This window comes from Pelobates fuscus, chromosome 7 (assembly GCF_036172605.1).
Source record: "Pelobates fuscus isolate aPelFus1 chromosome 7, aPelFus1.pri, whole genome shotgun sequence".
In the NCBI taxonomy this organism is placed as follows: Eukaryota; Metazoa; Chordata; class Amphibia; order Anura; family Pelobatidae; genus Pelobates; species Pelobates fuscus.
This window is the reverse complement of record NC_086323.1, coordinates 31,222,744-31,238,250: the sequence shown is the minus strand read 5'-3', so window position 1 is coordinate 31,238,250 and position 15,507 is coordinate 31,222,744. Positions and strand designations below refer to the sequence as shown.

Below are 15,507 nucleotides of genomic sequence, written 5' to 3'. Positions count from 1 at the left end.
TCCACAACATCTGGAGTGCCAAAGGTTGCCTATCCCTGCTCTAGATTATTCCTTTCTCTACACATCCATTTGGCCTTTAGAGGTAAAAATGAGAATATTTGTATTCAATTTAATGGCAGTACAATAACACAGGAAATCGTAAGAATAGGTTGCGGACATAGTAAATGCCCTAGAAATCCCAGTGATTTTATTAGTATGTTTAGGTATATAGAGATCACACACCCAGGAGCTGTATATCTGAAGAAAAATCTGCCACAATGTTATCTTTTGTTCTGTCAAATTCATTATCTCTGGAGTAATCGGAGTAAATATCATCCCACACGCAGCAGGAGAAATGTTCTTGTGTATTCACATTCGGAATGTCTTGACAGCGAAAAGTCCAACTGGAATTTAGAAAATCATAGTGCGCAGAGATATGGGTAGCATTTTGTGAAAATCTCCCCAGAGTCGAGTTGTTATACGATGTATTTGTCAACATGCAAGTCATGATCAAGCCTGAGGGAGGAAGGCGATAGATCTCGGTGTGCAATGCTGCTATTCGAATGAATTCTGAAATTAAAAAACAAATACTTTATAATATTATTATTATTATTTTATTATTTATATAGCGCCAGCAAATTCTGTAGCGTTGTACTATTGATAGTGAATGGTGAAAATGAAGAACTATTTCAAGATAAGAGCTTTCCGGGTTTGGAAATCCGAAAAGTTACAATGTCGTATAGAATTTGTTCTGTAGGACAGGCTGCAAACACATACAACACCTGAGGCAGCTATCCCACATATGCAAACACTCTTTACTAGTCCTGTCTCATTTTGTCCTCTGTCATTCCACTTGTAGGCACACCAGAGAAAGTTTCTAGCAAACGTAGAGCAATTCAATTCACTTGCGCTGTGCAGAACAATCACAGTGGATTTTACCCGTCCAAGAGTACTTAAGTAGGGCTCTGCGCATGCGGTAACTATTTTTCCCTTAATTCTCTTGAAATCGGTATAACTGTTGAGTATGAGCACTTATCTCTTGACCAGTTGAGCTCTGAAATCTTAAACAGGTCTTGTCCTAAAACATCCTTCTTCACGCTCTCACCGCCCCTGTTATTGTAAGACGTAACTCCCGAGCCACCAGTGCCAGCCGTAGCCATTTGTAATAATAAAATAAAGATTGATTGCAATGTTAACTGCAGAATATTATAGAAACAACTTTCTTAATTGTATTAGTACTTGCTTGTCCACAAAAACAAACAAACAGTTTAGTAGGTAAAAATGGTGAGCATTGGTGATTTAAATTTCAATAAACGTACCCCTTAACAGTGCAGACTATTACAGTAAATAGGTATCTATCTAATAATTATAAAGAAAAAAGAAACCTTTGCTCTTCCCAAATCCCTATGCATATATAAATAAATGAAGGCTGGCCATTAGGTGTAAGCCCACCTGCCACGTCAAGGCAAACCTCTTAGGTGGGTCCTACACTGACTATTTACCTTGCTTCCTTGAGCTTCAGGCAAAGATATCTCTAATGAGACAGAAAGGGGTATTTTTCTAAACCCCTTCATACTTATTAACCCATAATAGGAAACACGTGGGGTGGGAGGCAGCATTGTAACAATGCTGTGTGATACAAAAGTGAATAGAAATACATAAAATAAGTCCAGTGCTCAAACTCCAACTACTCTTGAGCAGCAGCAACGACCATAGTACACATCAGCCCCCCACCCCATTTGTTCCCTTTTATGGGTTAATAAGTATGTAGGGGTTTATAAAAAAAAAATACCCCTCTCTGTCTCATTAGAGATATCTTTGCCTGAAGCTCAAGGAAGCAAGGTAAATAGTCAGTGTAGGACCCACCTAAGATGTTTGCCTTGACGTGGCTGGTGGCATCCCTCTCATGGCCATTGGAGTAACTAAATAAACTCAATTTATTTAAACATGCATAGGGATTTGGGAAGAGCGCAGGTAACTTTTTTCTTTGGTTTTTACAGTATGTATTGGGGCTGATGTGTACTGTGGCCGTTGCTGCTGCCCAAGAGTAGTGGGAGTTTGAGCGCAGGACTTATTTTTGTGTATCTAATAATTCAAGTTTAGGGAGCAAGATCCTAAAAAAAAGAATGTTGCAAACTTTCGGAACCGTCCACGACTAATGACTGCCTTTGGGAAACCTGTCTCTGTTAATGACTTGCTTGAAAAATCACACGGCATGAATCTATTAAATAGACTGGCGCAGTTAAGATGATCCCTTGTAAATTCTCCTTGTCCAAGTAAAATATATATTATTAGCCGTTTCAAAGTTTGATAGATCTTTACTGATAGATCACTTGATTAGTTGTGGGGGCGACGGAGATAAATGTAGAAAGAAATCAATCTATAGCTTAGCGGAGAAAAGATCAGCAGAATCTAACTCTCATTCTTTATTGTCATAATTACACACTAATAGGTCTGATAAAGTGCCCACACCAAGGCCAGCCAAGTACATGTATGACGAGTGGATGAAAAATATACGTAATTGGAAGCGAGCATTGGGAAATAGAGATTAAAATGAAAGAGTTTTTTATTACAAAACCTGGAAGCCAGACTTAGTGGGAAGAAGACTGTCCTTTGTACTGGAATGTGTTCACCAGCGCTAAACATTACCACATTATGCTGGAATAGGTCCCAAAATGTGCTTCTCTGATTCTCTTATTTCTCCCTGTGAAACATTGAGTGATAATGATAATCTCACACAGGAGGCTGCTGGCAGTGGGTAAGGAAGTTGTGTGATTGCCAACAAGGGGAGGTGTGGTTAAGGCTGCAGACATAATGGGGCGAGACTTCAGGGGCATACTCTATGTATCAAAACCACTTAGACCATCCTTAAAGCACACTTTACTTTCTTATTTTTGTTCAACAGTTCGGCAATAGTACATGCCCCCATTGCATTTAATATTTTAACAAGCAACACTTTATTATAACTGACACGAAGGGCCTGATTTACTTTTTGTAAAGTCATTTTCTAATCTAATATCCCTGTGTCCAGAAAGTGCTGAATTGTTTAAGTTGACTTGAGGCTTTTCACATTCTCAGATGTGTGAGGATAACGTGTCATTTTCATGGAAAAATAATCAAGTTATAAAAATGCACTCTACTGGAGTGCAATAGAGCATGCATACCAATGTCACTCTGTGGATTTTCCACTATGACATGCTCTAAAAGTGTTCCACAAATGACTCAACATAGCAGTTTAAATACAAAGAAAAGTATCTGTCATTTGCAGAAAATTGCTGTGGCGTTTTCTGGTGCATTAACATGCTTACCAACCATCCCAATTTAAGCGGGACCGTCCAGAGGGACTTATCCTCAATAGGTGTAGAGCAAGCGCATCATTAGACACGCTCACACTGTACTCAGGACACTGGGACCCTGCAGAGAACACTGCTCCCTACATGTCCTGTTCTCAGTGGGTCAGCCTGGATGATTGACAGACATCCTTGCATTAATTTTCAGCAGGCTGACTTGCCAGTAATTCGGGCAGACAGACTCCATTTCAGGATGGTCTACCACCCTTTAGGAGGAGCCAGTAATGGAATCGCATTACTGGCCCCGTCCCCTTTACCCACTAGCGTCCCGCCAGTGATGAGGGATATGCACTAACTGTGGATTTTATTTCTATGGAGCTCTGAGGGTCTTATATGTATTGAAGATTAACTGTGGTTTGTTTTATTGCTGTTAGACTCAGAGACATTCATACGTAGTGCACAAGAATCACATATCCTGCTTTAGAGTTCTGTGCTACATTCACACACACCATCTCTCTGTGAGTTTTACTGCTGTGGAGCTCTGTGATAGCACGTGGCCTGCTAAGCTTGTTAATTATACACTAACATACTGAACAGAAAAGTAGGACAGGAGGATTATACTATATTGGAGAGGGGTCAGTATGTCCTAAATAGTCTACATTCAGGTTGGTAGATAAACAGTAATGGTACTTACCCCATTGCAGGAAGGCTGACAATAGCTTGTTCCAAAACATGTCTTCTATCAAACTGCGCATCTGAAAATGAAAAGACCATGTTGACACATCAGTCTTTTAATTCATTAATATTTCTGGCATTCTATATCTAACTTATATGATAGAAAGTGTTAGATAACAGGAAGAGAATGAAGTACAAAAGACTGTTATTATAAATCGACAATTTTTAATTACCGTATTATTAAAATTGTTTTTTTTAAAGAAACACTGTAGCTAAAGAAACCAACGCTATAGTTTTTGGGAAGTAAGAGCCTCTAGTGGCGGTCAGTGACAGTCACAAGAGGTTGTGCATTTACAGTTCTGCTTTTTCTGCCTCAGTTTTGCAATTTCCTGGTAAATAACTGAAAACTCACCACTTAGTGAATATCTCTTAATTTTCTATCACATTGACTTGCCTGAGCGTAAAGAAATAGCTCACTTCCGGATTATTCACTAGAGTCAAATAAAATCCAGATTAGCAGAATTTGCTTAAAATATGTAGATCGCGGGTGAATTTGCAATCCTTATATTTATTAAAGGCCAATCCAGTTTAAATAAGATTGTAACAACCATTAGAGCGTCCTATTAAGACCAATCTAGTTTCTGCTTTAAAATCAGTGATTCTCACAAGTGATAATATGTCTTTAACATTATTTGTTTATAGCAGACACTCTTTGTTAAATATCCGCACTGTATAATTGTAAAGAACTTCAGAAATGTTAGCACTATATAAATTCTAACAATTATAATAATTCTAATAATAATAATAATATTAATGCAAAATATAGGATTCACATATTTCCCAGACATCAAATTTCAATGGGATTTGCGTTGAATAGAACCAATAGAAAGGCAAATGTGCACACACAAAAAAAATGTATAGTGTTTGTTTAATAAAATTATATAATAAAGTATCTAAAAATAATAATGCAAGCTGATTAGCTGGAATAAATATCTTTTCGCTATTGGGATATATTGTACCTATTCATTTGACCTTTTCTTCCACAAAGTTAAATATCAAAAAGTTATTGTTGACAGCTCTATGCAATTATAACTACGGTTAGATATGCCAGGTATCTGCATGCAAATTCACTCCAACTGAATTGTAGAGGTTTGGTTGGCTCAAGTTGCCTGATGGATTTTTACTTGAGCTGCCGCAGACTGAAATGCTGGGGATCGTGTGCACAGAGTGTAGCCAAGGACCACAGATATCTTCCATGGCTGGTCTGGCATCATGGGACGCACCTTACATGAATCCTAAACTGCAAAAGGTATCTGTATATTTAAAGGCATTGTATATTTTAATCTGTATCTGATCTGTGTCCTGGTTAACTGGATAGGTACAAATATGCACTATGCTCAGTGTACGTAGGAGTGACCTGCCTCCTCTCCACATGTATTGCACACAAACCTTCTAATGACCTATTACCTGTAGGATGGATTCGCTGTGCCCCATGACCCATAGGATGCATTCCAGGTGCCCCATTACCCATAAGATATATTGTCTGTCCCCCATTACTCATAGGATGGATTCCCTGTGCCCCATTACCTATAGGATGGATTCCCTGTGCCCCATTACTCATAGGATGGATTCCCTGAGCCCCATTACTAATAGGATAGATTCATTGTGTCCCATTATCCATAGGATGGATTCCCTGTGCCCCATTACCCATAGGATGGATTCCCTGTGCCTCATTACCCATAGGATGGATTCTCTGTGCCCCATGACCATAGGACATATTGCCTGTGCCCCATGACCATAGGATGGATTCCCTATGTCCCATTACTAATAGAATAGATTGCCTGTGCCCCATTGCCCATAGGATAGATTGCCTGTGCCCCATTGCCCATAGGATAGATTGCCTGTGCCCCATTACCCATAGGATGGATTCACATTTCGGATTTAAACCCAGCATAATTTTTTTAATTCCATTGAAATTGGCATGTCCATCAATTTGGCATTATCAGGGTTACTCAGTAAAGTGAGAATTGCCAGGAATTTAAAGTGAATTTCAGTTTAAAGGCCACAGTAACCTCACTGAACGCATAGATGGCTTTTCTTTTACCATAAATTTAAAATTCATTTTGAGTTCACTTTGAAATCCCAGCAATTTTCACGTAAGTGAATACCCCTGTATGAATGGACTCATGCTTCCATTCACTTACACAAGCGTTACTTCATTCCTATCCAAATGAAAAGAGCAGCGAGAGAGACATCACTGCACACCCATGCAGATCTCCCCAGACTTTCAGAGAGAGAAACTTATCTTTAGACTTTTGTCTCAGGGTAGTGGTTTTTGAGAAAAGTGTGTTCATTTGTTCAAGTACTAGGCATTGTGCACCTTAAAGGGACACTCCACTGTCCAAATCCAAAAATAAATAAAAATTCAAGGATTTTACTATTACCATGACGTAAAGTCATGATTTTATTAATGACACGGAGGCGAGTATTATGCTGCACTCTTTCTTTATTTCCCTCAGCAGCAAAGAAAAAACTTTATAAATATAACAGTAGTAACATTAACAGTCTTAGGTGTATTCTTCCTAGTAACAGGAACAGCCAATCAGGAACAGTCAATCAGGAACAGCCAATCAGGTTCCACTTCTCCAGCATAATAGGCTCTGTCAGCCAATCCTGTTCCTCTTTATTTGCAGTCCCGAAGTAGTAAAGTGTCCAACCGACCATGAAACTATACAGGAAGGAGTTGTCCCTTTCGATGTAGATTAGATTAGGCTGTAAAAGAGGAGAAATATGGTAATACCTTAGCATCAAACTGGGTGTATGCATAATCATAGGTATTTGGGCTAGTGTTTGGTCAATGTTAGTCCAAGGGGATATTATTTAATCTGTACCTACTGGTGAATGTATAGACAAAGACTATCATAGTGAAGATTCATCTGGTTGCAAGTATAACTGTAATTAATAGTCTGTTAAAATGACTTACCGTAGGTCAACTTACCCAACTCCCGTCTACCTTTCCACCGTCGCCGGGTGGGAGGGAGGGATAATACTCGCCTCCGTGTCATTAATAAAATCATGACTTTACGTCATGGTAATAGTAAAATCCTTGAATTTTATTAAGACACGGAGGCTCCTATTATGCTGGTTTAAAGCTGAGAAACTACCGTTCCTGCGAAGTGTTGTATTGGTTTGAAGTAGAAATCACGGAAGGTGGTTTCTGAGGACCAGTCGGCCGCTTTCAAAATGTCTTCCAGGCGACAACCCATGGAAGAGGCCTTGGAAGCCATTGCTCCTCTTATGGAGTGAGGAGAAAATATGGAGGTGTCAATTCCTGCTGTAGTCATGATCCATTTGACCCAGCGGGCCAGGGTTGTGGTAGACACCGGTAGGTGTGGTTTTTGGAAAGAGATGAAGAGTTCATGTTTATTTGGGTCCCGCAACGTCATGGTGCGCATTTCGTAGAGTTGTAGGCATTTAACCGGGCATAAGAGAGGCTTGTCAGGAAAGGCTGGGTATGTCACTCTCTTTGTCGAGCTTTTTGTTCTCCGTGATATATCAAAAGTGACCCCTTCTGGCGTGTAGGACCGTGCGGTGATGTCTAACGCTCTAACATCTGAGACCCTTTTGCAGGATATGAGGCATAGGAGCATGACCAGTTTTGCCGACAGTTGTTTCAACGATAGTGATGCATTATCCGGCCAAGATTCGAGGAAAAGGAGGATAGTGGAGACGTCCCATAGCACTGAATAGCGTGGTAGCGGGGGTCGTGCAAATCTGATGCCGCGTATGAGACGGCATACCAATGGGTGGCGTCCTATCGGTGCGCCATTGATGCCCTGGTGTGCGGCCGAAATGGCCGATCTGTAGAGGTTCACCGTACGGTATGCTTTGCCGTTTTCAAATAATGCAGTTAAGAACTGCAGGATCGAATTCAGAGGAGCCGATATGGGATCCAGGTTCCGTTCCATGCTCCAATTGTGCCATTTGCTCCAAGCAGATTTATAAGCTTGTCTCGTGCCAGGTGCCCATGCGCTCTCGAGAAGTTGGAGAGTTGATTCCGAAACCCCGTCGATTGAGTAGGGTTCCCGGAAACCAGCCATGCCGTGAGATGCAGTAGTTCCTGTTGAATCAGGGGGTGAGGGGACCCGTCCGGGTCTTGGAGAAGATAGTTGAAGTGTGGGAGCGTGCGGGGTATGTCTACCGCCATTTCCAACAGAGAAGGAAACCATGGTTGAGACGGCCATAATGGTGCCACGAGCACTGTCGTTCCCATCTGTTGCCGTAGGTGTATTAGGCATCGGGGGATCAACGCAAAGGGAGGAAACGCGTAGTTCCTTGTGTAGGACCAGTCTTGGGTAAATGCATCTGTTGCCAGTGCTTCTGGGTCTGGTTTCCAACTGAAAAATCTGGGGAGTTGTTTGTTCAAACGGGAGGCGAACAAGTCCTTGTCCAGAGGGCCCCATAGGGATTGGATGTCTTGAAAGACCCTGGGATCCAATTGCCAATCGCTGGAATCCCTGAGGTGTCTTGAGTACCAATCCGCCGTTGTGTTGCAGAGGCCCGGGATGTACTCCGCTGTGACCGAGATGCCCTGTGCCAGGCAGAACTGCCAAAAGTCTCGTGCCAGATTCGCCAGGACCTTGGATTTCGTCCCGCCCAAGTGATTTATATAACGGACTGCCGATATGTTGTCCATTTTCAATAAGATGGCACATCGGGCTTGAGTCGGTGAGAAACTGCGGATTGCAAAAGAACCGGCCAGGAGTTCCAGGCAATTGATGTGAAGCGTAGATTCCATTTCGGACCATCTGCCACCTGTAGAGATATTGCCACAGCGCGCACCCCAACCGTGCAAGCTCGCATCGGATTCTATTACTATGTCTGGTGTGGTGCCGAAAATGGCCCGGCCATTCCATGCTTCCATATGGGAGAGCCACCATCTGAGTTCTGTTTTTGCCTCTGTGTCCAGAGAGATCATGTCCGCGTAAGAGGACCCGTCTCTCAGATGAGAGGCTTGTAGGCGCTGTAGCGCTCGATAGTGTAGAGGGCCCGGGAAGATGGCCTGGATGGAGGCCGCCAAGAGACCAATCACTCTCGCCAATTGTTTTAGGGAGATCAGGGGAATCTTCAGAGTGCGTCTGATTTCTTTCTTTATGGTGGCCAGTTTCGCAGTCGGCAAGTGTAGTGTCTGTAGAGTAGAGTCCACTACGAGGCCCAAGAACTCTATGCGTTGTGTAGGGGACAGGATGGACTTTTTCCCATTGATAAGGAAACCCAGGTTCTGCAAGAGATTCTGAGTCCACGTCAGATGGGTCTTGATAATGTGGTTGGATTGACCCATGATGAGGATGTCGTCTAAGTAGATTATTAGACGAACCCCTCGACTTCGAAGTAGAGCCACCACTGGTTTCAGGAGCTTTGTGAAGCACCATGGGGCTGAGGATAGACCGAATGGGAGGCAGGCGAATCTCCATTTTCTTCCTTGCCATATGAATTGGAGGAAGTTTTGGTGTTGACGTGCGATTGGTATAGTGAGGTAGGCGTCCTGTAGGTCTAACTTGACCATCCAGTCTGATGGTTGGAGGAGATCTCGGAGGCAGTGTATGCCTTCCATTTTGAAATGGTTGTAGGCAATAAAAGTGTTGAGCTGTTTCAAGTTTATCACTGGGCGGACGCCGCCGCCTTTCTTGGCAACTAAGAATAGGTTGCTCACATAGCCTGGGGTAGTCATAGGGATCTCTAAGATGGCTTGTTTGTGTGCCAATTCTGAGACCTCCTTGGAAACAAGAGAGGCGTCTTGTTGGGAGAATAACATTCCCCGTGGCGGGGAGATTTGTACTGGGAGTGACAGGAACTCTAAGGAATACCCTCTTACTGTGTTCAATACCCAGGCATCTGAAGAAATGTGTGACCATACATGGGAAAAATGTCGGAGTCTGCCCCCCACTGCCCCTAGGGAAGAAGGAAGTAGGAGATGACTTACCATAAGGTCGTCTGCTTGGTCTGGTGCCACGTGATCCACGAGCAACCCATGGCCGCCCACGTTGTGGGAAGAAGGCCGGGGTGTTGCGGTGCTCCGTGAAGGAGGTTTGTCCAGTGTAGGAGCCTCGGTTCTGTCGGAATGAACCCCTGTTAACACGGCCGGACAGACGGCTCCTGGCTCTTCCGGCCCCACCAAAAACCTTAGGGTGGAAAACTCTGCGCATGTTTGATTGCGCCTTGTCTAGGGCAGTAAAAGTATGTACAAAGGAGCCAAGCTCCTTGACAAAATTGTCTCCGAACAGGAGACCACGGGCCTGGGTGCCCGGCTCGGTAATAGCCATATTTACCAATTTTGGCTCTATCTTTAATAAGATCGCTTTGCGACGCTCTGTGGCTATCGCACAGTTGGCATTGCCGATCAGGCATATTACTCTTTGAATCCAACCACTTATGGCGGTACGATCTAAGTCTTGGTCGTTTTCGACCATATCAAAAATTTTGGTTGCTGGGCCCAATATATCCAGTAATTTATCCTGGCAATTGCGCAGGGAGAAATCCAGGCCCTTATTAGGCTTCCAGCCAGTCTTGCCCAGGAATTGGACGATTTTTGGGTCTACTGCAGGTGTTCTGCAGGCCTCGTCCAGGACAGTAGGGCGTGGGCATTCTGCCCTTAGCTTATTGCGTGTTGCCTTATTTAAAGGCTTGCGAGTCCTTGATGCAACGTATTTGGCCACATGGGCCGAAGGGGACCAGTCTGCTGACCTTGGATGACGTAGGTCATCGGGGTCGAACAGGGGTTCCCCATAGGGGTCAACTAATTTGTTTGCATCGTCTGGGACCTTAAGCTCCATGTCAAACGATTCAGATGGAGGCGTATTATGCTCTCTGAGGCCATGGTCCTCGACCATATCGGATTCGGGATCTGATAGATCCTCAGTATCCATGCAGTTTTCCTCTTCAATCTCGCTGAGATCTGACTCAGAATCTAGTTGGGCTTTTGCCCGTTTCCATAACCTAGCCGATTTTGCCCGGCTAGTGGCTCTTTTGCGCGGTGGTATATTAGGCGCGCCATCTGTGACAGGTTTGTAGCTGTCCATCTGTGAGATTGAAGAGTGTTTGGTTTTTGCAGTGGCCTTACGGCCAGTGTGAGGGTGTGAAGGGACCACTACTGGCAAGGCCTGGGTAACGGTCGGCTGAGCCGATTTCTGTGCCTCAAGCAGAGCCTGCGTAAGAGTCTGCGAGAAAGATTCAGACATCAATCCCATGGCCGATGTGAGGGCCTTAGTCATAACGTGAGACATAGTGTCGTCAATCATAGACTGCATATCAGCAGTGGGAGTAAAATCAGCGGGGTTAGCCGCTCCAATTTCAGATACCCCTGAGGGTGTTGTAACACTCCCTGGTTTGGTGACAAGGGACCCAGAAGGGGTGGGTAAATCTTTCTCACCAGGCATGCTTAGTATGACACTGGTAGTACTAATAATATCTAGAGCTGAAACTAAAATGGGTTGATTAACCCAAAGGAAACAATATCTAAGAACAAAAAATGAATTACTCACATAGACTTTAAACTGTTTGACCAAATAGAAGATTCACAGGTAATAAGTAGGAAATAGCAAGGAGGGAGCAAAGAGCCGTCCGACCGCCACTACAGCTTTAACCCAACTCCGAGGTCCGGACGTTGGGGGTGGAGCTGTGTGTGAGCGCGGGAAGGCAAAGAAAATGGCCGCCGCGGGCGGCAGAAATGGAAAAAATAGGGGGATTTAGCCGGTAAGTTGTGCTCGCGGCGTATGTGTGATCACTATAAAGTGTACACACTCCAGCGCCGAGCAGGGAACCGGCATTTGAGCTCTGTGAGCTCCGCGGATGGCGGCCACTCACGGCGCCAGTAATGACAGGGAGGGGCGCGAAGCGCCGAATGCGGTTCCAGCCGGCGTCCCCGAGCCGCTCGTTAAATTAGGCTCTGGGAACGGGCTGGACCGCGGAAAGGATTAAAGGCAAGAAAATATAGCGAAATTAGAATGAATCAATCAATGAATTCAAAAAACAGTAAAATACAATAACGGTATAATACTAATAGTAGTAATAAGAATAATAGTAATAAATAATAATAATTAATAATAAAATGATAATAATAATAATAATATAATAATGATATAATAATCCCACAGTTAAGGAGCTGAGGGATCAGGTATACTTAACTGAGGGAGCAGCAAAGAAAGAGGAACAGGATTGGCTGACAGAGCCTATTATGCTGGAGAAGTGGAACCTGATTGGCTGTTCCTGATTGACTGTTCCTGATTGGCTGTTCCTGTTACTAGGAAGAATACACCTAAGACTGTTAATGTTACTACTGTTATATTTATAAAGTTTTTTCTTTGCTGCTGAGGGAAATAAAGAAAGAGTGCAGCATAATAGGAGCCTCCGTGTCTTAATAAAATCACTACTTCCACCGAAAACATTCATGTATTTAATTATGCTTTTTGTCATTGCGAGGAGGGTATATCTAAAAACAGCTAGCAAAAGCTGTAGATCTCTTGTCTGCAGCCTTTGCAAGCCCTCCCCTTCTAACCCCGCCCAGACTTTCTGTGGCTGTCCAATCACAGACTCCCCACTGCAGCTCAATGAAAAGTCTTTACAAGGCAGGTGCTCTGGGCAATTGCTGCCTCATGAGTTTAGCTCAACTGAGCAAAACAAACTAGGAAGTAACAGGACCGTTAGTCTGATTGACAGCCGGGGGAGCATAACAAACTTAAATTTCTATAGAAATCTGCAGTTTTTCTAGACTTAAAAAAGGAGACACACTCTTCACACATAAAGCACCTCAGCACACTGAAGTGGTTTAGGGGTCTGTGCTGCAGGTAAAAGTGCCTGCAATATCTCTTTAAAATTGATCTATCAGGTGTTAATGAGAAAATATATATAAATATATTTTTCAGTATCAGTAACAGTTTAAGCATTTTAAAGTCGAAAGAAGTCTTTGTTTCTCTACAATATTCTCTAAGAACAAATCCTACATTTGAGGCAGCAAATTGAAATAGTATACACATATAAGCCTGCTGAACAAATGAAACACGTATTTTTGTTTAATTTATTTCTCTCCTACCCGGTATACATGCAAGGCAAAACCTGATCTGAATGCACGGGCACATATTATTTAACTAAGCTTGTCCTGAGTTAATTACAAAGACCCCAGCGATGGCATGGAGTGTGGGAGTGAGGCTATTATACTGTCAGTGAGGTCATGTCAAACTGATGATGGATAATAATAAAACTTAACCCTTTGGCTGCGATTTCTCAAGTATTGTAATTACACAGCATCATTTTAACAATACCAAAAAAGGTTTATTAATTAAACAACTAACCGTACTGAAATGAAAAGTGTACTGCTACATTCTGTGCAACAAAATTGGAAAGACTTCTCCAACTCAACTACAGTCAGTCACAGCTTGGCTACATGAATATTGCCCTTTGGTTTTTAATTTTTTATAATTCACTGTTTAGGTAGTGAACATACCCCAAAGGTTTGTCCGTTTAACGATGGATACAGTTTATTTTAGACATTAGGTGATATAAGATGATTCAGACGGTGATTAAATCATTGCACTATCCCCAGAGAGCTCCACGCACACAGATCTTGCATGGAGATGAAAGCACGGGGCTGGGAAATAAAGTGACAGATAATTGCATTAGGAATCAGGTCAGGTTTCAAGACCCCAAGGAAAGGTGTCTCCAGGATAAAGATGATAATCACTTATATGATGAAATTTGGAGACAGAAGCAAACTGAGGCCATCACTGCATGAGTTTAACCCATTCTACAGAGAGGACCTGTGATAATAAACAATAATATGGTGATCTTCCTTCTGATGTGATGTTTTAAATCGTCACAATATTATATATATAATGGAAAACAGAAATCGGTTAACAAAAAAGAGGGGGAATGGGGAGTTAAACTGGTTCATGGATTGCAGGATAAAACTTACCAGGAAAGGTTAAAGTATCTTAACATGTATAGCTTGGAGGAAAGATGAGACAGGGGGGATATGATAGAAACATTTAAATACATAACGGGAATAAACACAGTAAAGGAGGAGACTATATTTAAAAGAAGAACAACTACCACAACAAGAATACATAGTCTTACATTAGAGGGGCAAAGGTTTAAAAATAATATCAGGAAGTTTCACTTTACAGAGAGGGTAGTGGATGCATGGAATAGCCTTCCAGCTGAAGTGGTAGAGGTTAACACAGTGAACAAATCTAGATTTATCAGAAATCTAAGAGATCACAGCCAACATGACTACCCAACTACCCAACCGTGCAGCATTCAATGCCATTTGCATGACTCCGCACTTTGGAGACCTTTTTTCAGTTTCAGAGTGACTAAGCCCCAGCGCACATTGTGTTGTCTATACAGAAATTGGTGAGATCATAGCCCTGAACTCAATTATTGTCTGAACGGAACTATGACCTCAACTCTTTGCTTGTAGAATGCATTGGGATGTGAACAGCAAGCCAGCCCTAATACCTAACTTCAGCGCCTGAACTCTCTACGGCTTCTATTGCTACATAGAACTATATTACTATAGCGGAAACACTCTCCTGACGAGCAGAGCCAGTTACATCAAGGCATGATAAAATTTCATGGAATCTAGGAGCCAGGTAAAAAAAATATATAATTTTTTTTTTTTTTAACTAACAGTTTCATTTTCAACAACAAAAATACAATTCTTAAAGGGACACTATAGTCACCAGAACCAGAACAGCTTAATGTAGTGGTTCTGGTGTCTATAGCCTGTCCCTGCAGGCGTTTCAATGTAAAGAAAAACCCTTAACACACAAAGTGCAAGTTAAGTGAGGTGTCCCAGATAGCTCCCTTACAAGTGCGACTTCCCCAGTGTTTACAAAACCACTTAAAAACACAAGCACAACACTAAAACAAAATACAGACAGGGGGCGCTCTAAAATAAAAGTGAAAGCAAAGAGCGATAGCAAAATAAATACTTATTTGCACTCTTTTTCATGATTTGTATGCTCCACCTAAATTAAAAAAACAGTAGCACATAGCATAATACTGTATAATTTATATATTCTTCAGAAATGATTTAAGAATTGCCAACTCACAATCTCCAGAGCCACATATAGTAGGCTCTGACTGTAATAGCGTATTCAATTGCCTCTCAAAATGCACACCAACTCCTCTCCTTGATGCAAACGCCCAACTGGTACCAGGAATCAGCGGGAAAATAATTTGCAGGTCAGGAGTACTTTCAGTGCTTAAAATTATGTTTAATCAAAATATAATATAAAATAAATCATTATCTCAATATATAAAGAAAATAAAAACACGCGTTTTGACCCGATGGTCTTTCTCAGAGTTATATTTTAGAGCGCCCCCTATCTGTATTTTGTTTTATGCTTTTCAATGTAAACACTGCCTTTTCAGAGAAAATCACTAGAAGTGACTCCTAGTCCGAAAAGTGGAGGCGTCATGACGTGGGGGCGTGAGTGCGTGCGTTCGCCGTGATGACGGAGTAGGAGGGGAGCCCGCTATGCCTCGCCGAGGTAGCCGCGCCTGA

General features: G+C 42.4%; 1 protein-coding gene across 1 annotated transcript in view; it reads right to left on the bottom strand.

Annotated features, from left to right (window-relative positions):
• The window catches only part of LEPR (leptin receptor), a 92,636-nt gene that overhangs the window by 57,550 nt on the left and 19,579 nt on the right, over positions 1-15,507 (bottom strand). Inside the window, exons 2-3 of the mRNA XM_063428029.1 lie at positions 3,964-4,024; positions 223-549 (exon numbers count right to left, since the gene is read on the bottom strand). Coding sequence (XP_063284099.1) covers positions 223-549; positions 3,964-4,024 — 388 coding nt within the window. The remainder of the gene's footprint in view (positions 1-222; positions 550-3,963; positions 4,025-15,507) is intronic.